At 41.4% G+C, this 27126-nt stretch overlaps 1 protein-coding gene and 1 long non-coding RNA gene across 2 annotated transcripts in view; one reads left to right on the top strand and one right to left on the bottom strand.

Moving 5' to 3' along the window:
- LOC125452135 (cytochrome P450 7A1-like) overlaps nt 1–2127 on the bottom strand; it is a 37117-nt gene extending 34990 nt beyond the window's left edge. The window contains exon 1 of the mRNA XM_048530157.2: nt 1803–2127. Coding sequence (XP_048386114.1) covers nt 1803–1885 — 83 coding nt within the window. The 5' untranslated portion in view covers nt 1886–2127. The remainder of the gene's footprint in view (nt 1–1802) is intronic.
- Nucleotides 1814–26492, top strand: LOC125452136 (uncharacterized). The gene is made up of 3 exons (XR_007247476.2): nt 1814–2094; nt 2384–2455; nt 25937–26492. It is a non-coding gene; the product is annotated as an uncharacterized LOC125452136 (long non-coding RNA).
- Nucleotides 26493–27126: the final 634 nt, after the last annotated feature.

The raw sequence follows: 27126 nt of genomic DNA on the forward strand, positions 1-27126 counted from the left end.
TGGATATGTATAGTCATCCTTTCTGCTTTGTCTCTTTATCTATTCTGTTACATTGTTAAGATTTCCTTGGTTCTAATAGTTAGTGCATTTTATCCCAACTTGAAGTTGGCTGTCAGCTGCGTTCATTTGTTGGCAGTCTCATGTCAGACAATGACAGTTATATGTTCAAGTCCCACAGAAATGTTGTCCAGTGTTGAGAGAGTACTGCCTTTCAGCTGAGATCTTAAACTGAAACCTTATATATTTTCAAAGATAATGGAGGCCACAGCAATGTTTCAAATAAGAATGGAAGAGTTCTCTCTGGTGTCCTGGTCAATATTAAGTCCTTCATTGACGTAACAAAACAGATCATCTGATCATTATCATGTTGCTGACTACCACTTATCTTTGGAGCACAGGACATCTTTTATTCTAATTGGCTGCTTTCTTCTATTTCTTCAGTTAGTCATAGATGATGCATTCTTTCTCAATATTTTTCATGATTCTGAAATATCTCCTTAAATGTTTACCACTATTTCTCTAACGTCAAATCAGCCAGTCCTCTTTGGCTAACCTTGCGTTCATGCCTCAGTGATTGTCTTTGTTTAACTGTTGTTTTGGGCAGAAGTATCTCCCTCTGAAACTGAATGTGAAATTCTAAGTTGGGTAATGACTTACACCAATAGGATCCTTTCCAGGGTTAATCAATCCTGTTTCATTACACATTATCAGATAAAAAATATCCTCTCTGATTGTTTCCAACATGTATTTTCTGAGAAACTGTCCTGAATATTATCAATTAACTCATCTTTCGAGTTTACTTTTGCTACTTTGATTCATCTAATCTGTCCTGGCTTCTGCTGGCCATGCAGGCTTGAAAGCTTGTGGCCTTACTCCTGCTCCTGTTTCATATGTAAAGATTAAAACCTCCCACAATTATTAGAGAACATTTTCCGTAGGTGTCTGACATTTCTTGATTTATACTCTGTTCTACAAGGTGGCCATGTCAGGGGCCCTACAGACTGTCCTCAGCAGGGCCTTCTTTCCCATTTCTTGCCTCCACCCAAACTGATTGTACATTTTGATCCTGTGTACCACAATCATTTCTGACTGAATTACTGATCACACGGACTTAATAACAGAACGGGTCTAGGCCCGAAACCTCAGCTTTCCTGCTCCCGTGATGCTGCTTGGCCTGCTGTGTTCATCGAGCTCTACACCTTGTTATCTCACGTCTTCTAACTTTATTTCGTAATTACAAATCATACAAAAAAAACAATGGACAGAGTGAAACGTTTACTGTATTGTGGTGAAGTTTCTTTCTTCCCTTGTTAACGAATGCACCCGCCAGCAGTTATTGCGCACACAGCTTGTGTAAGAAGTTTTTCCTAATATTAACTATACAAGGCTACGCAGAAACGGCCAGGCTCCCTGCCATTTCAATTCGCCAAGCAGCTTCCTCTTGCTAATGCACGCCTGGCACCTAAAACCCCACGTTGTCACTTTCTGCCCCATTTCTTTATCGTCCTCTAGAATGGCATAAAGCAGAACTTTCTAGACAAGAAAATTATCCTGTGACACTCCGTCAAAAAAAAACCAGAATGCATTCTAGCTTCTAAAAGTAACGTGGATGTTACTGGATGTGGATATGCAGGGGAAAAATACAAGAGCAAGGGGCATGGGAATCAGAGCAAATGAATAGTATATTCAGAAAATTAAGAGGTGAAATCCTATTATCCTAGGATTTACAAAGCGGGTTCTGTTACTGACGGTACAACAAGCTTGTGAAGAGCGCAGAGACAATAAAAGGAATGTGCACTTGCCTTCTCCTGATCTTTAGCAGCAGGAACAACCCGAGAGAGAGTGCTGCCAACGTGGCCACCACCCACACACTCAGCCCTGCCATTGGGGACAATTTGTCCGTAACAGCAGGAGATGCCAGCAATGACGGAGGCTCGGTAGAGCTTCCCTTCGATTTCCCCGGATCCACCGCCAAAGACAGCTCCTGCCGGTCAGGGAAAGAAAGCCGATGTGAACAGGGTAAAGTCCTTTCAGAGCAGACAAGCAAACCACAGGCAGATCGTGGCTTGGACTCAGCAATGCAATGAACTTTAGGTAGGCACAGCGCCACAGATACAGCCCTTGAAGCTGAATCACTTCACAATCTGAAAGGGGGCTGGGCTGGAAAGGAGGAAATGCAGATTCAGAGAGAGAAAAAAAGGATTGCGGTGCTGGAAATGTGCGATAAAATTAGAAAGCATTGCAGAAACTTAGCAGGTCTGGCAGCCGTTGTGCAGAGAAAGCAGAGTTAATGTTTCGGTGGCAGTTAGCCTAGCTACCATCAGTTCTGAGGAAGAGTCACTGGGACCAGGAATGTTAACTTTGCTTTCTCTCTCCTCGACAGGTCCCATCAGACCCGTCGAGGTTCCCCAGATTCAGAGAACGTTTGGTTGAGACATCAACATCTTTTGGTTTGGTTTGTAACTGTGGTACCTTCTGGGTAAAATTATGTTAAAAACTTGCAATGTGCATAATTTTACCACACTATTTATTGATAAATATAGACTGATACAGAAAAGCAATGGTGAGCTACATGTGGTTGGGTTCAGCAGAAAATTAATTTAGAATCATGGAAGCAATTTTACAGCACAGAAGGAGGCCATTTGATCGATTATATCTGTACTGGCTCATGAAACAGCTACCCAGCTAGACCCATTCTCCAGCCCTTTACATGGCCCTGTAAATTCATCCTTTTTACACATATAACTAGGTCACTTTTGAAAGCTTCTAAGAAATCTTCCCCGACCACTCTCCCAGGCAGTGCATTCCAAATCTGAACAGCTCTGATTAAAGAAGTTTCTCCTCATCTCACTCCGCTATCGCTTGCTGACAATCTTGAAATTGTGACTCTTAGTTACTGACATAGCAACTAATGGAAATAGAATATCCTTCTTTACCCTGTCAAAGTTGTTCATAACATTGAGCACCTCAATAAAGTCAGCCCTTAAACTTCTCTGCTCCTAGAAGAATAAGCCCAATTCTCTAATCTTTTATCCATAACCCCTCATTCCTGATACGTTTCTAGTAAATCTCCTTTGCACTGTCTCCAAGGCTTTAATATCTATCCTTAAATATGGTTCCCAGAATGTAATACTCCAAATGTGGTCTGACCAATGATTGTAGGGATGTAGCATCACTTGTTTACTTTTATAGTCTATGCCTCTACTTATAAGCCCAATTGTTTCAACTTGCCTGGCCACCTTCAGACAATCATGAGTCCTGTGAGGTCTCTCTGCTCCTGTACTCCCCTCAAAGTTGTGTTGTTGAGCTTGTATTGTCTCTATGTTTCTTCTACCAAAATGCATTACTTTGCCTTTTGCTGCATTGTATTTCACCTGCCAGGTGTCTGCCTATTTGGCCAGCCTATCAATGTCCCTCTGAAGTCACTCAGCATCATCCTCACAATTCACTATTCTCCCTGGGCTAGTGTATATTTAGAGATTTTGCCCCCAGTACCCACCTCTGAATGTTAATATAAAACAGCAAAAATAAGGGTTCCAACATTGATCCCTTGGAAACATCACTTTCAACTTGTCTCCAATCCAATCTCCAACCCATCTATACCTACCCACTGTTTTCTATCTTTTATCCAACATCTAACACTGGTTGCTAAGGACCCATCAATCCCAAACATTTCTAATTTGCTACCCAACCTGCCATGTGGCACGAAATCAGTGCTTTCTGAAAGTCCAAATACACAGCATGCATGCCACTACTTTCATCCATTGCCATGCATCCGAAAGACCTGAAATTCCTTCTCAATTAATTGTTTCCTCAATGCTTCCAGGGTTTTCTTTCCACTTTGACACTGCATTAAAATACATTTGTGAGTCACACTTTGTGTGAATAAGAACTTCCTAAATTTATCTGCAATTAGTGTGAACCTCTGCTTCTTTTTTTTATTATTCATTCACAAGATGGGGGCATCACTGGCTTAGCCAGCTTTTACTTCCCCTCCCTAATTACCTAGAGGGCATTAAGAGTCAACCACATTGCTGCAGGTCTGGAGTCACATGTAAGTCAGACTAGATAAGGATGGCGGTTTCCTTCCCTAAAGGACATTCGTAAACCAGATGGGCTTTTCTGACAATCAGCAATGGATTTATGGTCATCATTAAACACTTAATTTCAGATTTTTATTGAATTTAAATGCCATCGTCTGCAATGGTGAGATTTGAACCCCAGTCTGTTGAATATTACCTGGGCTGCTAGACTACCATTAAGTCATCACCTCCCTCTCATTCCCCCCACTATTTGTGCAGTTTAAAATAATAGCCATCCTTCACCATTCTGATTGACAATATGTTAGTACTGTTCGTCCAGTTTAGCATATTGAAGATAAACTATTGGATCTTTCGTTAAATAACATGCCTTCTAAATGTAGGCATTATGTTACCATTCAAGGTGATAAAGACGTAGGGCTTCATAATTATGAAAGCTCATCATTTTTCTCTGCATGAGTTTGTAATTTCTTTTTGTCATTATAATGGGCTCACTGCACAAATTCACAAGAAATGTTCTTGTCCTTCCCCAGGGAATGTGCCATTAAGTAAATATATTTGGAATTGAATACATTTCTGATTAAATTCCTAACACTTTCAAAAGCAGATGTTGACTCCATTTCAGTGCCCTTGCTGTACAGTTTTTTTCAGACCAAATGCTGTGCACTGTGTTATCAAAATCAGGGTTTCACAGATGTGGGAGTTAAAATCTGAAAGAGGTTGGGCCACATGCTGAAATTTTGGGTTTGTGAGCTCTAGGGCATCAATGACAGCTTAACTCCGTTGGCGAACAGCTGTCCTCCAATTCTAACAAGCAGGACTTCATTTTTGCAAGTCCTTCACCTCATCCCATTTTCACAGGTTTCACTGAGGGGCCATATCAATTTTCATGCCTGGAAATGTAGTCACATTTGGAAAATGATTGGGAGCACAGATCAAGGGCATGTGAGTTCAAGGTTGGTGCTATTCTAAAAAGCTGCCTTTGGTGAATTAAATGTCTTGTAAATATTTAGTTCATAATTCATGTGCTTTAGATTATCACCTTTATTTCTCAGAATTAAAGCTCTAACTGTAAAAAAATGGAACTACCTAATTGAAAAATTGGTAAAAATAACATTGATACAAACTCAATTCAAGCCAGCCTGGTTTCATTACATTTAAAAGGTAGCCTGTGTCTTGCAAGATCATAATTAACAATTAAGGTCTTGAAAAATGATTCATTCATCTCTAAGCTTGAGGACAACGTCAGAAGTCACATGACACCAGGTTATAGTCCAACAAGTTTATTTGAAAACACAGCTTTTGAAGCGATGCTCCTTTGGCAGGTGAAGCAGAGGGAATCATGTAAGCGCGGAATTACATGCTGTGTGTAATGTAGTATTGAATGCGTGAATGGAGAATTGACAGGCTGAGTAACAAATCTTTGCAGGTGATCAAAAGTGTCAGACAGTGTGAGTAAGCTTGAGGAGTAAAATGTCTGGAGAAATTACTGTAAAACTCTATGAGTAATGTAAGTTATTCTAATGGATTACAGATCTCATTTCCATACAATGAGATCATAGCTGTCCTACTTCAATACCATTTTCCTCTATCCCCTTGGCCCCTGATTTTCTCAATAAGTAGAAATCTGTCAGTCTCTGAATTGATCATGCTTAATGACTGAGCTTTCTGAGGCGGGAATTTCCAAATATTTGTCACTCTCTGAATGAGGAAGTTCATCTTCGTCTCTGTCCTAAATGGCTGACTTCTTAAGCTGAGACTGTCATTTGGTTCTTGAACTCCAGCAAATGAAAGCATCCTTTCTGCATTGACCATGTTGTGCCCTGTATGTATTTCTTGTCATTGAATGAGATCACCTGTCATTTTCTAAATTTAAGAAAATGAAGTCCCAGTCTATTTAATATTTCTTCGTAAGACAGTCTCTCCATCCAAGGAATCAATCTGGTCAATTAGCATTGCATATCGCATATATATCTTTGGTGAAGGAAGGAGATGAAAACTGTACATAACTCTCTGGGCATGGTTTCACCAAGGCTAATTGCAGGATGACTTCTTTGCTCCTATGCTCAAATCCTTTTATAATAAAGGCCAACATGCCATATTCCTTCTTAATGCTTGCTGTACGTGCAGGTTAGCTTTCATGACTGATTGAAAAGGACATACCGTTTTAAGTTAAATGTTTCTCAGCTTCTCCTCTTTTTAAGAAATACTCTATATCTCATCTTTTCTACCAAAGTAGAAAAGCTCACTGTTCCACAAATTATTATTTTGCCAAATTTCACCATTCATTTATCTTCTCCAAATCCCATTGAAGCATCTTTACTTCCCCTCATTTAAAAATTTGAAATATAGAATGCATGGACCTCTAACATCTGCTTTGGCAGTAACATCTGTAACCAGAAGGCAATGACACAATTGCCATGCCAACATTGGTGATTGTTGCCCAAACATAGAGGTGCACAGTTGCTCAGTTTAGAGGGAATGTACGTTTGCATAGCAAAGCCTAGGACCTGAATATTCATGAGTATTTGACATATTGGAAGGAAGCTAAGACAAGGTTAAGGCTAGATCGGTTAGTTAAGTTGTTAAGCACAGTAGCTCAGTGGTTAGCACTGCTACCTCACAGTTGCAAAGGCCCAGGTTCACTTCCACCCTTGGGCAACCTGTCTGTGTGGAGTTTTTGCATATCGTCCCCATATCTGTGTGGGTTTCCTCCGGGTGCTCTGGTTTCCTCCCACAGTTCAAAGATGTGCACACTAGATGGATTGGCCTTGAGAAATTGCTCATAGTGTTCAGGGATGTGTAGATTTAGGCAGGTTTTAGGGGGCTGGGGCTTGGTAGGACGCTCTGAGAGTTGGTGTGAACTTGTTGGGCTGAAGGGCCTGTTTCCACACTGGAGGGATTCTAAGTATGATGTAAGTATAATAGACTTAGTTCTAACAATCAAGAAGTAAAATTATTTGCAGTTAAGATTTGGTGGGAGTGGTTTACAGACCCCACCAATAATGACATTATGGAATTGGTGTACATGATGAAACAATGCAACATTTGAGAAATTTATAAGGATAACCATGAGTGACTCGAATCTCCTAGATTGGAAGGAACAGATTATCGAAGAGACCCTGGAAGATGAGCTAATGGGTTTTAAGGACAGTTTCTTCGATGAGCCTGTTCTAGAGTTAACTAGGGAGAAGGATATGCTAGATTGGGAATTGTACAATGAGATCACTTTCTGAGTTGCTTTCCTTTCACAAAATACAAATTGTGATCGTGCCCCATGTACTCTCTGTGTAGTGGATAATGATGTTGGCACTTTTCCTTGAAGGCCAGCATAGCTGACTAACATTTGTTTTCTCTGGCCCTCCCTTGTAAATACTTGAAGCCTACACAGGGCCAAGTCTGCAACTGTTTATGACTGACCAAAACAGAACTGCTTGTGTCTGTCAGCAAGTACAAGTAAATAAATCAATAAATAACCAAAAATCCACGCTGAATCATTATTTTTGTGGGAACGTAATGCACATTAGGAATGGTTCAAAGAGAATTGTAAATAAATGAATGTCCCATGCAAGAGGTTATTAAGCAAAATTAGAGTACATAGGATTAGGGGAATATACTCGTATGGATCGGTTAATGTTGTATGTATTGCAAAGCCAACTAGTACCAGTTTGAGGTTGGGGTAGTTTTCTGTAGTCACTCCCCTTTCCTTGCCCATATAATTGACTTACACTGGTAGAGGAAACCACTAGTGAATCTTAATTTAAACAAGGTGCAATTTATTGTGCGATAGCAATCAGGTACAAGTTAGACATTGTGAATCAAACAACGAAGAAACCAAAGATAAAACAAAGAATTGTGAATGCAGGAACTGCTGGAAAATCTCAGCAAGTCTGGCAGTATCTGTGGAGAAAAAGCAGAGTAATGTTTTGCATCCAATGACCCTTCTTCAGAACTAATAGTAGCTGTGACAAGGTTATATTTATGAGGATGATGAGGGATAGGGGAAAAGAATTAAGCAGATAGGTGGAGATGGAGCTCAGAGAGACAAAGACAGCTAAGCAGACAAAGGAATGGCTGATGATGACCCGAGGGAGGAAGAAAACCTTATAATGGGAACCATAAGTAGGTGAGAATGTGTTGGCTGTGCTGAAAGCAGCCCATGTAATGACAGGACCTGGGGTGTGGGGGTGGGTAAAGGACATGGAAGGAGATGTTCAAGCTCTAAAATTATTGAAATCTGCAGAGATCCCAGGCAGAAAATGAGATGCTGTTTTTCCAGCTTGCACTGAGCTTGGCTGGAGAACTGCAGCAAGCCAGAGACAGAGATGTTGGCCAGGGAACATGGTGGTATGTTAAAGTGGCAGACAACTGGAAACTCAGTGATAATGGGAACTGCAGATGCTGGAGAATCCAAGATAACAAAGTGTGGAGCTGGATGAACACAGCAGGCCAAGCAGCATCTCAAGAGCTGATGTTTCGGGCCTAGACCCTTCATCAGAGAGGGGGATGATGAAGGGTTCAGGCCCAAAACATCAGCTTTTGTGCTCCTGAGATGCTGCTTGGCCTGCTGTGTTCATCCAGCTCCACACTTTGTTAACTGGAAACTCAGGGTCATTTTTAACAGACAGATGTAGATATTCTGCAAAGCAGTCACCCAGTCTATGCGTTGTCTCCCCTGTGTCAAGGACACTATTTTGTGAGTGGATTATAATCTGTCTACATTAGTATTTCCTTATTATTGAGTTAGATGTAGCCTTCAAAGTATTGAAGAGTCAACAATAAACAAAAAGTCCATTTTTTTCTGTAGGGTACTTCCGAAACTAGTTTAGTTTCATAGAGAAATATTCCACTCGTTCTTGACTCATTGACCTGTAACAACCCAGCATCCATTCCCAAGTCACGAGTATCAACTGCTATTTTGAAAGGTTTGGGAAAATCAGGGGCAGCCAACAGCTGGTTCATTTATTAAGACTGCCGTCATCTCCTCAAAGGCTGCTTGGCATTCTGCTAATCATCTCGCTTTCACTCGTTCCTTTAACAAATTTTTAAAGTTACAGTTACTGTCCTGAAATTAGACCCAAAGTTCCAGCAAACTCCATACATTCTGAAAATTCTCATGGTTTTTCATTTAGCTTTGGCACCAAGGAACTCTATTGGAGCCTTCACTTTCGCTGTCCTGGACAACTTGCATCCTTGTCCTATAATACGCCCTAGGTAGCTACTCTTGCTCTTCAAAGTTTACTTTTGGCCACATTTATTCCCAAACCAGCCAAATATAATTGCTTAAACAGATTTTCTACATATACCTCTATACCCAATATTGACTAAATAGCTGACACAGCTATGAACATCAGCCATGACTTGATTCCTAAGCTTCTGAAGTATGTGAGGCATTCTTACACTCATATGACATTGGTGTAATCCACTAAAATGGTTATTTCTTTAATCCTTGATATTAATGGAACTTACCAGTACCCCTTCAATTATTCAATCTTAGAAAGGCAATGAGGCATTGCTAATCCTTTCAATACTGTCTTCGAAATGTAGAATTGACCATGAATCTATCATTGTGACCATATTTACCTTCAATAATCTATGCAGAGTCTAACATTGACTAACGCTGTTGGTGAATTCTAACTGCATTAACTAGGTTCAATCACATGATTTTCCGGAATGCTCTGAACTTTTGTTTGTACCTGTCCTTGTTTTCCCAGACACAACTGATAAGGATACTGTTTTATTAGTCCTGACTTTCCTGTGTACATGTCATGTGTTTTGTTAGCTAGGCCTGTGTTTCCCAACCTTTTCAGTAACACTTCAACGAGAAAAATACACCCGTTTTGTTTCAGCTGAACTGATTGCTCCTAAATATTACATTGACTTGCATTTACTATCGCCTTACCAAGAAGTTTGCAATACAGCGCATACAACATCTAAAGAAAGATCAAAACTATTAATGTTTCAAATACACCAGAAAGAATACACTCCGATGAAGGGTCTAGGCCCGAAACGTCAGCTTTTGTGCTCCTGAGATGCTGCTGGGCCTGCTGTGTTCATCCAGCCTCACATTTTGTTATCTTAGATTCTCCAGCATCTGCAGTTCCCATTATCACAGAAAGAATACACTGTCTTTGACTGCAAGCAGAGACATATTTTCAAAATCTGCTCAAATCAGCTATTTCTAATTATTCTTGAGCAATGGATTAGAGCGAAACACCAGGTTATTGGGAAATATGAGCCTGCCTTTGTGTGTACAGAACCTATTAATCTGGGGAGGAATTGGCATTTGTGAGTGAGGGTGTCACCCCAGCTCTGGAGGCTCATGCGTGCTTGGTTGATTGGAGCATCTGGTCTCAGCAGATACTGCTTTCAATAATGGGCACTGAGCTCCAGAGAAAATCAGAAGCACAGGCATAACCTCGACACCCAGATAAAGCAACCACTGCTTCCAAAATTCTTGCCACCTTGCCACAGCATATACCATTTAAAAACCACAGAGCTAGGCATGCAGCTGTAGCTGTACAGAACACCTCGTGCTTCCTCAGTGCTCATATAAAATTCTTTGGTTATTTTCTCTAAATATAAATATAGCTTTAAATTGAGGGGTGAAAGATATAGGACAGATGTCAAAGGTAGTTTCTTTACTCAGAGAGTAGTAAGGGAATGGAACGCTTTGCCTGCAACGGTAGTAGGTTCGCCAACTTTAGGTACATTTAAGTCATCATTGGACAAGCATATGGACTTACATGGAATAGTGTAGGTTAGATGGGCTTCAGATTGGTATGACAGGTCGGCACAACATCGAGGGCCGAAGGGCCTGTACTGTGCTGTAATGTTCTATGTTCTATGTTATAAGGACACAATGTCCTAGTATTTCTGTGTTGGCTAGTTGAAATTTAGGAGATTCATTTTGAGAACTGTCTACCCCTCCTTCAGTTTCAGCCTTATCAACTTCATCACCTTCCACTACTCTAACCAGCTGACACACTTACTCCTGTTCCCCATGATGATACCATTTCAATGTGTTTGTGTTACAGAACTGCATGTTTTCTTCCTACAATCGAGAATTTTTCTTAGATAAGTCACTTTACCAACTCACCTCATTATTTTGCATGGGTCTTTGCTTTCAGAGGTGCATCTTGCAAAGACAACAAGACCAATTCCTCTTCTCCTACTTGAAACATTTTGGTTACTGAATGTTTATCTGACCATTTTTAAAATTTTCACCTGTGAAACATCCAAATTCTGTTCTGCTATTTTACATTCTCCTATAAGTCTTTCCAGAAACACAGACAGATATCCAACATTGAGGGTTGGTCTTTTTAGTTCAACAGCTTTTCTCTGATCAATTTTAATGGGCCTCTAATCTCATGTCCAAAAATCAATTCAAATGGGCTAAACCCAGGAGTAACATTTGGGAATCTCTGGAGGCCACTGTTACAAAATAGAATTCTTTATCCCAGCCCTCTGGGTATTCCTCAGGTGTTCCCCCACCATAATTTTGGGAGGCTGATGCATCTCTCTGAAGTTCCCTGTATTTGTAGATGATGTGCAGTTGATTTCAATGATTTGATACCCAATCTGCTACTGATTCCCCTGGACAGCTTTAGGTACAAAATTACAACCCTGATTAGACTGCATCAAATTGGTCATCCAAATGAGTAAAACCAAAAATGTGTTACTTTTTCCTACTACTGTCCTAGCTGTAATTGTCTGTAAATGAGTTTTTGGGGACTGGGTTGTTATTTCCATAATGTAAGGTTGTATTGATATTTTGCTTTCATTTTCAGCACTAGTGCTACATTATTCACTAACACCTGACTGAATAGTTTTTCAAAAACTGGTGTGGCGTATTAAAGTGCTGTTGTGATCACATTTTGAGATTTTCGTACTACCTGACATATGCGACATTTTTTTAAAGAACTTGACAGCGTCTCTATGAAGTCCGAGCCGTGTAAAATGATGTCTGTGTGTTTTTCTTATTCCTACATTCCTGCCATAGGAACTTCATCTGCTATTTATAGTAAAGCCACAAGATTTATAGCAAGTACCATTATTCAATGAACAACTGTTCATTCTTCATCTGTAGGTCTATGAGGATCTCTCCACTTCCTCTGAACGGAACTCTGTTGTCAGGGCAACAACATATTAGAACGACATCAGCCTCATCTTCAGTGTGAGCTGTGTCTACTCTATCTCTGGATTTGTTTATTGAGCTTCAACTAATGAAGACATGATAAGCGCTTCTTTTGAAATATCCTCATTCTTAAGTAGAGAGGTTGTTGACTTGCTCACTAACTGGCTTGTTCTTGTTCAGATGTTTTGTCACCATGCTAGGCAACATCATCAGTCAGGCTTCTGATGAAGCGATGTTGCTCTACTCTGCCTGGAGATTATATTCTCTGGTCCATTGTGGTGAGTAGTGTAATTTCCAGTTTTGTTCTGCAACCATTGTTTGGGTTTGCATATGGGGTCCAATTCAATATGTTTATTGATAGCATTATAAGTTGAAAACCAATGGTTCCAGAACAAAACCGGAAATGACACTACTCCACATTACAGACCAGACAGTATAAATTCTAAGTGGAGTAGAATAACATTGCTTCAGTGGAGGATCCACTCATGATGCTACTTAGCATGGCGATGAAATATCCAAATGAAAACAAGCCAGCTTGGTAAGCAAGTCAACAACCTCACCCACAACCCGAGCTACAGATCATTGCTAAAACCTTAAATTCTTAAGTAGTGTTGTAGCTACCCCATATCTTCTTGTGGTATAGCTGTGACCTCTAGCAACAGACTTTGTTCAGCAATTGCGCTGGTCACTGCAAACAATGGAAAAATACTCAGAACCTGTTCCTGCAACTTTTCTGTCTGTTAAGCTTCAAATGGACTTCCTGTGATTATAGTCACACAGTCATAAAATCATAGAGATATATAGCACGGAAACTGACCCTTCGGTCCAACCCGTCCATGCCAGCCAGATTTCCTAAATCCCATTTGCCAGCATATGGCCCATTTCCCTCTAAACCCTTTTTATTCATATACCCATCCGGGTCACTTTTAAATGTTGCCATTATACCAGCTCCTCCACTTCCTCTGGCAGCTCATTCCACATACACACCACACTCTGCGTGAAAAAATTGTCCCTTAGGTCCCTTTTAAATCTTTCCCCTCTCAGCTTAAACCTATGCCCTCTAGTTTTGGACCCACCCCCACCCTGGGAAAATGACATTGTCTATTCACCCTACTCAGGCCCCTCTTGATTTTATAAACCTCTATGAGGTCACCTTTCACCCTCCAATGCTCCAGGGAAAATAGCCCAAGTCTATTCAGCTTCTCCCTGTAGTTCAAGCCCTCGAACACTGGCAATATCTTTGTACATCTTTTCTGATCCATTTCAAGTTTCACAACATCCTCCCTGTAGCAGCGAGACCAGAATTGCACAAGGTATTCCAAACGTGCGCTAACCAATATCCTGTAGAGCTGCAACATAACTTCCCAATCCCTATACTCAAGGCACTGACCAATGAAGGCAAGCATATGGAACACCTTCTTCACTATTCTATCTACTCACTTTGAAGGAACGATGAACCTGCACTCCAAGGTCTCTTTGTTCTGCAACATGTCGCAGGACATTACCATCAAGTGTTAGGTCCTGCCCTAATTTACCTTTCCAAAACATAGCACATTTACCTAAATTAAACTCTATCTACTACTCCTTGACCCATTGGCTCATCTGATCAAGATCCCCTTGTACTCTAAGGGAACCTTCTTCGTTGTCCACTACATCTCCAATTTTATGTCATCTGCAAATTTGCTAACCATTATCTCCTATATTCACACCCAAATCATTTATATAAATGATGAAAAGCAGTGGACCCAGCACTGATCCTTGTGGCACACTGCTGCTCACAGGCCTCCAGTCAGAAAACCCTCCACGACCACCCTCTGTCTTCTACCTTTGAACCAGATCTGGATCAAGTGGCTAGTTCTCTCTGTATTTCATGTAATCTAACCGTGCTAACCAGTCTACCATGAGGAACCTTGTTGAATGCCTTACTGAAGTCCATGTACGTCACATCCACCACTCTGTCCTCATCTTCCCCCAGTTACTTCTTCAAAAAACTCAATCAAGTTAGTGAGATACAATTTCACACACACAAAATGTGTTGATCGGATGTGTCAGCCATGGAAAGTACAAGGTTATGGGGTGGTTGGGATGCTCTTCAAATGGTTGGTGTGGACTTGTTGGGCAGAATGTCTTGTTTCTACATTGTAGGGATTCTATGATTCTATAAAGTCATGTTGACTATTCCGAATCAGTTCTAGCCTTTCCAAATACATGTAAATCCTGTCCCTCAAAATTCTCTCCAACAACTTGCCCATTGTAGGGGTGGCCTATATCTGGCCACGAAAGGTAGTTTTTACCCGAACGCAGTAAGTGGCCTATTTCAGCTTACAAGATGGCAGACAGAAGCTAAGCAAGACTAAGCAGCCTGCTCACACAGTGAAATACAATGGTGCCTTTGAACAGAACTGCTAGAAGGTTGACAAAAGAACACTGTGTATTCCCATCCAAGACAGTTCTGATAAAAAAGGTGCCTTAGAACAGATAAATGACCGATTCCAGCTTTATTAATGAAGGGTGATGGCACCAGTAAATGAATAATGTCAGGTGCTAGATTAGGTCCTTAAGCAGCTGCAAGGATAACAGCTAAAGTTATTTTGTAGTAAATAGTTGTCTCTTTGAAGCTACAGCAATACTAAATAGTTTCTAGCTAAAAATACTCTAATCATAGAAGTTGGTTTCAATACTTAACCAGGATATAATGCAAGCCTTACAAAAACCATTTAAGCTTAGATGTAAAGGTTAACTAGCCTTAGAAGACACTTAAGCACTGACTCAAAATACTCGTTTAGTATCTCCCCCATCTCCTTCAGTTCCACACGTAGATGGCCTTGCTAATCTTTAAGGGTCCTATTCTCTCCCTAGTTACTTTTTTATCCGTAATGTATTTGTAGAATCCCTTCGGATTCTCATTAACCCTATTTGCCTTGGCTATCCCATGTCCTCTTTTTGGTCTCCTGATTTCCCTTTTAAGTATACTCCTACTGCCTTTATACTCTTCTCGGGATTCACCCGATCCCTGCCGTCTATAGCTGACATAATCTCCCTTTTCATTCTTAACCAAAACCTCAATTTCTCTATTCCCTGTAGCTACAGCGTTGCCATTCACCCTAACAGGAATATGCTGTTTCTGGATTCTTGTTATCTCATTTTTGAAGACTTCACATTTTCCAGCTGAACCTGCGAACATTTGCCCGCCACCCACCCAACATTATCTTTTGAAAGTTCTTGCCTAATATTGTCAAAATTAGCCTTCCTCCAATTTAGAACTTTAGCTTTTAGACCTGGTCTATCCATTTCCATCACTATTTTAAAACTAATGGAATTATGGTCACTGGCTCTAAAGTGCTACCTACTGCCTCTCAGTCACATGTCCTGCCATATTTCCCAAGAGTAGGCCAATTTTTGCACCTTCTCTAGTAGGTACATCCACATGCTAAATCACAAAATTTTCTTGTACATGCTTAACAAATTCCTCTCCATCCGAGTCCTTAACACCATGGCAATCCCAGTCTATATTTGGAAAGTTAAAATCCCCCTACCATAACTACCCTCCTACTCTCACAGACACCTGAGATCTCCTTACAATTTGTTTCACAATTTCCCACTGACTATTGGGAGGTCTATAGTACAATCCCAATAAGGAGTTCATCCCTTTCCTATTTCTCAGTTCCATCCGAATAACTTCCCTGGATATATTCCCAGGAATATCCTCCCTAAGTACAGCCATAGTGTTATCTCTAATGAAAAACGCTACTCCGCTCCTCAATTGCACCCCCTCTCCTAATTATTATTCTTCCTATAGCATCTATAACCTGGGATATTAAGATGCCAGTCCTGTCCATCCCTGAGCCATGTCTCTGTAACAGCTATGATATCCAAGTCCCACGTTCCACACCATGTCCTGAGTTTATCTGCCTTACCTATTAGGCCTCTTGCATTGAAATAAATGCAATTTAATTTATCAGTTCTACTTTGCTCTCTGCTTTGTTCACGTCTGCCCTGACTGTTTGACTTACTCCTTTTCCCAACTTCATTCTTAACCAAAACCTCAATTTCTCTATTCCCTGTAGCTACAGCGTTGCCAACTGTATCAGTCTCAGACTACTCTCCTTCCTCACTATCCCCATGGGCCCCACCAATCCCATTCTTTACTAGTTTAAATCCTCCCGGGCAGCTCTAACAATTCTCTCAGCCAGTATATTAGCCCCCTTTCAATTCAGGTGCAATCTGTCCTTCTTATGCAGGTCACTCTATCCCAGAAGAGATTCCAATGATCCAAAAATGTGAATCCACGCATTCATCTGCTCCATCCTCCTATTCCTGCCCTCACTAAGCTCGTGGTTCCGGGAGTAATGAAGTATTACTACTCTTGAGGACCTACTTTTAAATTCCTGCCTAACTTCCTATATTCTCTCCTCAGAATCTCATCCTTTTCTCTTCCTATGTCATTAGTTCCACTGTGTACAATGACCTCCTGCTGGTCCCTCTCTGTTTGAGAATATTCTGCACCGTTTCTGAAATGTCTTTGATCCTGACTCCAGGGTGGCAACACACCAGTCGTATGTCATGCTGTTGATGGCAGAAGTGCTCATCTGTGCCTCTGACTAGACAGTCCCCTATCACAATCGATCACTTGGAACCTGGTACACCCCTTGTTACATTAGAGCCAGTCTTGGTACCAGAAACCTGGCTGTCAGTGCTACATTTCCCTGAGGGTCCATTTCCCCCTAAGTTTTCCAAAATGCCAACATGTTTGAGATGGGCAGAGCCACGGGAGACTCCTGAACTACCTGCCTACCCCCTCCCACCTTTCCTGATGTCACCCATCTACCTGACTGTGTTTTCAGTTTATCTCCCTCCTTACAACAGCCTTCTATCACAACCCCCATCTCCTGTAAATTCCTCATTGCCTTTAACTGCTGCATCAACCGATCCATGCAACCTGATAGGATTTGCAACCATGCATGCTTCCTGCAGACATACCCATCACTAACATGAAAACTCTCCCTAATCTCCCACATTCAACATGAGGAGCGAATCACTCTACTAAAGGCCTTCTTTGCATGTTAACAATCTACAGATCCAGAAAATAGAAGTCTTATTGCTCTAAAAATACTGCTTCAGGCTAGCTTAGTAGCTATGTTTTTATATTTTTTAAGTTTACTCAAGAGGCAAATCTCAATTAAAAAGCCCCACTCTACTCACTATTGCAAATTTTCAAAAAATAAACAGTAAGGTTGCACTTTAAAAAGCCACTTAGCTGCACCCCTGCTGCGAGATCCCACACATAGGTTTCTCCAAAATCCGCTGTGAATTTTGCTGTTTGTTTGTTTTAGAATTCAGATGTCAGAGATACTTGAAATCAGAAAGCAAAGGCAGCAGGTTACCGTTTGAATCACCGCCCATGTAGTCATTAACTTTGTCTCTCTTTTTCCTTTCTAAAATGCTGTTGTTTTGATCCTGTTCTTCCCAAAGTTCTAAAACAATGCAACAGCTTGCAAAACAGTGATCATTGCTCATAGAATTCGAGGAACTCAGCTCCAACACTGAAAATACCTCAAAAGGGGCAGCTCTTATAGCCACAATTTTTCCCATACTCCATCTTGGAGGAATCCTAGTTCAAGCTATAGCTTTTATTCTTGTTAAGTCATCGTCCGGAAGCATTGTGCCTAAGGATTGCTGTGGGCTCGGCTTCTTCATTTGAACAGAAGAGGGGCTATCTTCCCTTTAGATAAAAGCCTTTTATGTCAATTTACTTTTTATACTTCATCTGCTGTTTCTCCAATGCCTACATCATTTCTTTAGCTGTAGTTAAAGCTACAATTAGATCTGTGGCTTTGTCTTTTTGAGTTTCTTTTTTATACTCATTCTTACAATCTTTCATAATTCCCTTGCAACCTTCAGATTTCTGGATGATTGTGTATCACCTTGTTAGAAAGGAAACACTTTAGCATCTAATTTTCGCTCCCACCCTCAGAACATTCACCTTCTGATCTGAGGCAGAGATCTTGGGGCATTCCCAGCTAACCATTCCTTTTTTGGCTAGCTTCCTTTTACTTTCCTGTTATCAATCCTTTTCAAATTTGTGAAATATTTCATTTGATGGATTAGCTCATAATTTTCAGCAGTTATCACTGCTTGAATAGCAACTGCAATCCTTTGGTTTTCAGTATGAGATTCTTTTGACATAAGGTAATGAGTATTTAAGATCTTCCAAAAGAATAATGTCTCTGAGAGTTTCATACGTGGTTTCAACTTCTACTGTTTGTATCCACCTAGCAGAATCACTTTTCTTAGCCATTTGAATTCAATCTATAATTGCCTGGAATTCTGGGAACTTTGCCTATGTCTCAACAACTAGCTTGTACGCAGTTAATATAGGCATCTTTTGCAGCATCGTAATTCCAAGAAACCATCTCTTATAGTGAAGTATACATTTTCTGGGCTTTACCTCTCAACTTACTCTGCATGAGCAATGTCCAATCCAAATCATTCATCTAACCATTTTTTTTCGAATAACACAATGAATACTTCCAAATCCCTTTCCCCAATTTTGGTAGGATCTGTGCAAATTAAAACACTTCCATACCGGACCTCAAATTTTGATCAGTATTCTCCCTCCTAAAGCCTGTATCAGTATCTGATGTCTCTTGTTGCAAATCACATACTTAAAGGTTGATATTCATAATAATTCACCTTCTCTTATGTCTGCAATTCAATTTTAGCTTTTTTTTATTTCCATCCTTATCAATGTGATTTCCCTTTCCTGATAGTTTTCTGCTCTTTCTTTGCATTTTTCTTCCACTTGGAATGACATCTTCAGTTTTTTTTCATTCTCTCCTCGTGTGTGTGCTGCTTTGCCCATAATTGCATATTACCTAATTCTAATGTTCAACTCCCTGGAGTACTTGCTGTATCTTGTACTTTCTCTGAAACTAAGTGGCATGGCAGTAACTCAGCTATCTCTGCCTTCCTAGCTCTGTCAAGCAATACTACCTCCAGTTCACCCACTAAATCAACCAAACCGCCTTTAGAATTTCTGTCAGGATTGCATGGGACAACTAGGCCAACTTTGTTTCTGATTTTTGATTTTATTCGATTTGTTATTGTCTCATGTATTAAGATACAGTGAATGTAATGTTTCGCATCCAGACAAATCAAACCTTACTTGTGCCATTTCCAGTACCATGTCTTTAATGCAATACAGAACCTAATGTTTTCCAATTTCTCTGTTATTTGCAAACACCCAAATCCTTGTTGCCACTGCTTCAAATCAATCCTAGATAAGCCATCAAACTTTCTTATACCTTGCATGGACTGCCCATATTTGTAACACATAAAATGGCCAACAAAGGAGAAACAGAATTAGAAAGCCTGCTCCAGCATTTAGACGCAAAATGGCCAACAAGTAATTAAAACAGAATTAAATGCCTGCTCCAGCATTTAAGTCAAACACAATGGTACCCTTGAACAAGATGAACGGGAGGCCCTGTACAAACAGCCATCAGTGACAGTTTGATAAGAGAACGTCTAAGGACAGACACAGGGGTCATTAAAATATGACAAGTGATTGATTCCAGCCTCATTAATGAATGGATGTTCTCTCATTTAGGTGAACAGCATCAGTTGGAACATGGGGTATAAATCTCAGTGCATGAGACAGTCAGCCTAACTAATTGTGCAGCTGTGAAAACAACAGCTGAAGTTCTTTTGTAGTAACCAGTTGTTTCTTTGAAGGTTTTCACAATATTAAGGAATAGGTTCTAATTAAAGATTCCTCTGATAATCACAGAGGTAGATTTCAATGTAATCATAGATGCATATATATAACCAAAATATAACAGAAGCATTAGGGGAAAACATTTAAACATAGATTTGTAAGTTAATTTGTCTTGGGAAATGCTTTCCTTATTCCTAAAAGACATCTGGCACGTCCTGTATGAAATAGATTGTTTGCAACTCATCAGTTAAAGAGTGCTAACAGTAGAGTTAGCTGTAAAATTTTACATATAATAAACTACATAATAGAAATTAATATTACAAACTTTATAGCAGTTAGTTAGAACAAACTGTCTTTTGTACTATATTATACGTATAATTGGGAAAATGGGAAAATATAAGAGAAGTAACAGAATTTGATAATTAGCAAAGGAATACAGGGGCAATAGAATTCAATACGAAATAAAAACCGAAAGAACTGAGGATGCTGTAAATCAGGAGAAAGAATAGAAGTTGCCGATAAAGTTCGGCAGGTCTGGCAGCATCTGTGAAGAAAAAAATCAGAGTTAACGTTTCAGCTCTGACGACCTTTCCTCAGAACTGGTGGTGGCTGGGAAAATGTCAGTTTATATTCAGAAAATAGGGAGGTGGGTGGGGTAGGGAGTAAACAATAGGATAGAGCCCAAAGAGAGAGAAAGACTGTTGGACAGAAAAAGGAGTTGATAACGATATGGCTGGGAGAGTGAATAGTTGTCAATGCGGATTGTTAGTGACTAAAAATAGGTAGTGTAAAATAGCAGACTGTGTGATAAAAAGCCTGATGTGTGGGGTAGGGGGCAAGGACATGGGAGAGTAGGCCCTAAAATTATGTACTCAATATTGAGTCCGGAGGGCTGCAGGGACCCCAAGTGGAAAATGAGGTGTTGTTCTTCCAAGATGCGTTGAGCTTCGCTGGAACACTGCAGCAAGCCAGAGACAGAGATAATAAAGTGTGGAGCTGGATGAACACAGCAGGCCAAGAAGCATCTCAGGAGCAGGGTCTAGGCCCGAAACGTCAGCTTTTGTGCTCCTGAGATGCTGCTTGGCCTGCTGTGTTCATCCAGCTCCATACTTTGTTATCTTAGATTCTCCAGCATCAGCGGTTCCCATTATCTCAGAGACAGAGATATATGGCCAGGGAACAGGGTGGTGTGTTAAAGGAGCAGGAAGCAGGTAGCTCAGGGTCTGTTTTGTGAGCAGAACGTAGATGCTCTGTGAAGCGGTCATCCAGTCTACACTTAGTTTCCCCATTGTAGAGGAGATCACATTGTGAGCAGCGAATGCAGTAGACTAGATTCTGGGAAGTGCAGGTGAAATGTTGCTTCACCTGGAAGGTATGTTTGGGCCTTTGGATACTGGGGAGGGAGGAGGTAAATGGGCAGGTGTTGCACCTTCACCAGTTACAGGGGAAGGTGCCATCAAGCTGTGGATGGGTGTTGGAGGTGAAAGAACAGTGGATCAGGGTATCCCAGAGGAAATGGTCCCTGCAGAAGATGGACAAGGTAGGCAAGAGGAATATGTGTCTGGTGGTGGCATCTCGGTGGAGGTAGTGGAAATGGTGTCTGACGATCTTCTGGATGTGGTTGCTGATGGGATGGTAGGTAAGGACAAGGGGAACCCTATTGCGGTTGTGGGCGGGAAGAGAAGGGGTGAGGGTGGAAGTGTGGGAGATGGGTCAGACCCGATTGAGGGCCTTGTTGACAACGGTGCTGGGGAATCCTCGGTTGAGGAAGAAGGTGGACATTATGGAGGGTCCCTTGTCACAGCTGGCCTCATCTGAACATATCCGATGAAGGCTCACTGATGATGTTACCTAGAATGGTGACAAAATGTCTGAAAACTAACCTTCCAGCTCAGCGAGCAAACTCACATCCAGAACCTCAACCTGAGCTACAAATCTTCTCAAAACTCGCTAACATGCGACGGAGACAGAGGAACTGAGAGAATGGGATGGAGTCTTTACAGGAAGCAGCGTATGAGGATGTATAGTCCGGGCAGCTGTGAGTGTCAGTGGGCTTGTAGTGGATATTAATGGCCAGTGGATCCCCAGAAACGGAAACAGAGATTTCAAGGAAGGGAAGGGAGGGGTCAGAGACAGACCAGGTGAAAGTGAGGGCAGGGTGGAAATTGGAAACAAACTCGTGGAACTTTTCCAATTCCAGACGAGGGAGGGAAGCAGCACCAATGATATTTCAGTGAAAGAGTTGTGGGTGTGGGTCGGAATAGGACTGGAACAAGGAATATTCCACATGTCTCACAAAGAGACAGATATAGCCTGGGCCCATGGTCATCATTACACACTACCTATTGTTAGCCACTAATAGTCCCCATTAACAACTATGCACCCTCCCAGCCAGACTGTTATCAACTCCTTTGTCTATCCAACTGCTCTTCTCTCTCTTTGGGCTCTTTCCTATCGATTACACCCAACCCCATTCCTCTCCCTGTTTTCTGCATATAAACTGCCATTTTCCATGCTACCATCAGTTCTGTGGAAAGGTCACCAGACCTGAAACGTTAACTCTGACTTTTTTCTTCATGGATGCTATCAGATCTGCTGAGCTTATCCAGCAACTTCTGCTTTTGTTGCGACAGAATTCAAGCAGTCCTTCGAAGTATGCAAGTCTGGAATGTGTCTGAACGAGTATGGCCAGTAACTTTGGAATGTGAATTATAGGTGGCAATGAAGGATCCCGATACCTGGACATTACTGTGTCTGTTAAACGCCATGAGATCATGGTAACCTGGCGCTGTCCATAGGAGTGTCCATCTTTGATTAGTTGTTTCACCAAACTGGATGTCTAGAGTAAGGGGAAGCACACAGTGACTACATTGTATGTAATTATTGTCACGTGAAATGTATAAAAATGTTGTCTCTTACAGTGAAAATCAGTGTGTCATTGATTTCTCTGCTGATCTGAGCCAAGGATTACGAGAATGACTGGGTTCTCACGGTGAGGCCAGATTCAGGGAAGTCTTTGGCTGTCTCCCTGCATTAACTGGTTGTTGCTTGAATAAGAGTAGAGACTGCCACATGCCTGAATCCTGCCTGCCTCCTGAGTCTTTGCCTGGGCCAGGAAGTTTCGCTGCTACGGACTTCATTGTGTAGCACACTGAAAATCAAGCCGCTTTATTTCTGGAGCCATCACAAAACATAAAGATTTACCAAAAGTTCACGAAATTCTCTTATTTCCCAGTCTTTTCAACCCAGGTACACTGTAAGGACAGACCCGCACTGAAACAAGAATTGCTGTTTATTGGAAATAAAGACTCATCTACCCCATGCCTGCACCTTCCACCAGCCTTTGTTCTTTTGAGATCAATCATTATACTCTGCACAACTCAATCTTTGAAGTTGTGTCCAACCCAAGTCACTAAGTATTAGTGAGTTCACAAGGACTCTGACTTGTAAAGAACAAAGCTGAAATCATGTTTCATAAGTTAATTAAAACCTGAACTTATCAACACTACTGACTCGATCTGTCCATTAGCTATGGATATTCTTTTATTTACTTCATTGCACAGGTCAAAGGTAATCAGTTAAACTAGAGAGAGACCGAATTAAACAGCCAGTCGTCCGGCATGAAATTTGCAACATAACTGTAAGTACTTTCCTAATGTAGTTTATAATCCCCTACTGCCCAAGACTAAAATGTAATTTCCCTCAGAATTGAGTCTGTGTTCTTTCTGAATTGTAGAAACTTAAGCACTTGTCTTACCAAAATAGCTGTTACACAAATGTGGTGCTTAACATTGAGAACCAACATGTTGTGCAACTCACAGCCAATCACAACCTACAAGCACAACCAGTTGCTAGGTAACAAGTGGTTACCTTAGGTGATTTCCCTCTTTCTAAGTGAGGAGTACCAAAGACAGTGTCCGACAGTAACCCCAACTCAAATCTGTTAACTCATTACAGATCACTAATCAAACTTAGCAAACATATTCACAAGATAGGGTTTTATGTTAGCTTATTATCATTTATTTCCTTCTTTAAAAGACACTTGAATGTAGTGTATTATTAAATGACAAGATACATAAACTTAAGTCATGGTAATGAAATGTGAGGCTGGATGAACACAGCAGGCCCAGCAGCATCTCAGGAGCACAAAAGCTGACGTTTTGGGCCTAGACCCTTCATCAGAGAGGGGGATGGGGAGAGGGTTCTGGAATAAATAGGGAGAGAGCGGGAGGCGGACCGAAGATGGAGAGAAAAGAAGATAGGTGGAGAGGAGAGTATAGGTGGGGAGGTAGGGAGGGGATAGGTCAATCCAGGGAAGACGGACAGGTCAAGGAGGTGGGATGAGGTTAGTAGGTAGGACATGGAGGTGCGGCTTGGGGTGGGAGGAAGGGATGGGTGAGGTGGGCCTCCTGCAGTGCCACAATGATGCCACCCGAAGGTTGCAGGAACAGCAACTCATATTCCGCTTGGGAACCCTGCAGCCCAATGGTATCAATGTGGACTTCACCAGCTTCAAAATCTCCCCTTCCCCCACCGCATCCCAAAACCAGCCCAGTTCATCCACTCCCCCCACTGCACCACACAACCAGCCCAGCTCTTCCCCTCCACCCACTGCATCCCAAAACCAGTCCAACGTGTCTCTGCCTCCCTAACCTGTTCTTCCTCTCACCCATCCCTTCCTCCCACCCCAAGCCTCACCTCCATCTCCTACCTACTAACCTCATCCCACCTCCTTGACCTGTCCGTCTTCCCTGGACTGACCTATCCCCTCCCTACCTCCCCACCTATACTCTCCTCTCCACCTATCTTCTTTTTCTCTCCATCTTCGGTCCGCCTCCCCCTCTCTCCCTATTTATTCCAGAACCCTCACCCCATCCCCCTCTCTGATGAAGGGTCTAGGCCCGAAACGTCAGCTTTTGTGCTCCTGAGATGCTGCTTGGCCTGCTGTGTTCATCCAGCCTCACATTTCGTTATCTTGGATTCTCCAGCATCTGCAGTTCCCATTATCACTAAACTTGTCATGCTGTGATGAATCTTGACTTGAGAATTGTCATTGACTGAGTTGAGTTTCATCTTACTTTATCCTTCTGGCTATGTGGAGTTTATTGCTTGCCCCGAATAAAACAATTAATGTTGACAGAGGGGAATGAATCACAGATACAGCCTTGTGTTTTCAACACTCTTGTTAAAAATTATGAAATGTCTCTGCCCTCATTAAACAGACAGCTTTCTCTGCCTGTTCTCCTGTTGCTAATTTTCCTTTAATAACTTAAATTGTCCTTAAATGTTCTTAAAATTGTCAATGAAGCAAAGCTCTCTGGACAGTTAATTATAGAAAACATGACTGTAGTTTGAAATATCCTAATTGTAGTTAAATTAAACATTTGGTACTTTTCCATTGCAAAGTATCTGAAAGTACACAAAGGTGTTCTTGGGGACCTTTTAATAAGAAGCCCCTGTAATCTCATGACAATAGCCAAGGAGTGGGTGACCTGTACATACAACACATATAGGGAAAGCAGTGACAATGCCTTTGGGTGTGCAGGACAACACAAGAATGAAACGGTGGTTTCAGGGAGGGGGTTAAAATTGTGATCAGAGATAATGGGAACTGCAGATGCTGGAGAATCCAAGATAACAAAGTGTGGAGCTGGATGAACACAACAGGCCAAGCAGCATCTCAGGAGCACAGAAGGTGACGTTTCGGGCCTAGACCCTTCATCAGAGCCCTGATGAAGGGTCTAGGCCTGAAATGTCAGCTTCTGTGCTCCTGAGATGCTGCCTGGCCTGCTGTGTTCATCCAGCTTCACACTTTGTTATCTTGGTTTCAAGGAGGGCAAGGTTCACTCAGGCCTCTTGTTAAGTTGGAGCCGAAATCTTCCATGTTCCAGGACGTGTCTGAATCGCCAGCCAATGTACACAGCCACTGAGTCTGCATGCCTAATCAGTGCTCAAACCATTCTTTAATCAAGAAATAAAAATAGGAAATGCTGGAAAAATAACTAATTGATTTGTGTGTATTTCTTCAAACCTGTCTCCTAGGTTCACTGTTCATGATGTGGTCTCCTAGAGAAGCCAGGGCAGCAGCCTGGACGATTACCTTGTTTTAGGCTGCAAGCAAGATCCAGGATCCCAGCAGCCTCTTGTTTTCATTGGCTAACCTGTTAACGTTCCCTCACAGGGTTACAGAGCTCATCCTACTTGGAACAATTTCAACATAAGCTGTGTCTCCCTTTTACACTATTTCTTTGCTTGAATATTTCCCAGAGGTAAAGCATTGTAATTAATAGAAATAAATGTATTAATTGTATTGGAGCACTGGTCTGAAATACACAGGGATGTGTTATTGTAAGTTTTACTGGCTTTCCTTCTGGGTTATTTGTCTTTCAGCTAGCACATAGCAGCTCAAGGTAAATGTTTTGTTTGGATCACAGCAATTGGTGTTGTGACCTGAACTATTTCCAATTTATGTAACCCATATGAAAAGACACAAGGTACGATTGCAAAATTTGCTGATGACAAAAAGATGGAAACAGAAGTTGTGAAGAAGGCATAAAGATGCTGCAAAACATTGTCAATACATTAAGTGAAGTGTAACATGGGGAAATGTGGAAATGCTCATGTTAATAAAAAGGTTAAAAAAGGAAACATGTTGGACTGTTAAGTTGGTGTTGTATGACTTCTCACTTTGTCTAACCAAGTCCAACACAGGCATCTGCATGTCATAGTATCATAGAGTTACAGAGTTGTACAGCATGGAAACAGACCATTTGGTCCAACTTGTCCCTGCCAACCAAATATCCTAAATAAATCTAGTCCCATTTGCCAGCATTTGGCGCATATCCCTCCAAACCCTTCCTATTCATATACCAGATGCCTTTTAAATGTTATAATTGTACCAGCCTCCACCACTTCCTCCAGCAGCTCATTCCATACACGCACCACTCTGTACGTGAAAATGTGTCCCTTAGGGGCAATCTTTTCAATCTTTCAATGTTTTCTTTTCAATCTTTCCTTTCTCACCTCAAACCAATGGTTTTTAGTTTTGGACTCCATCCCCACCCCCCTCCCCCACACCACAGTAAAAAGATCATGGCTATTCATGTTGTTGATGTTGTGAAACTTGAAAGGGTGCAGAAAGGATTTACAAGGATGTTGCAAGGGTTGGAGGGTTTGAGCTATAGGAAGAGGCCAAATAGGCTGGGGCCGCTTCCCCTGGAGTGTTGGAGTCT

Source organism: Stegostoma tigrinum, chromosome 5 (assembly GCF_030684315.1).
Source record: "Stegostoma tigrinum isolate sSteTig4 chromosome 5, sSteTig4.hap1, whole genome shotgun sequence".
In the NCBI taxonomy this organism is placed as follows: Eukaryota; Metazoa; Chordata; class Chondrichthyes; order Orectolobiformes; family Stegostomatidae; genus Stegostoma; species Stegostoma tigrinum.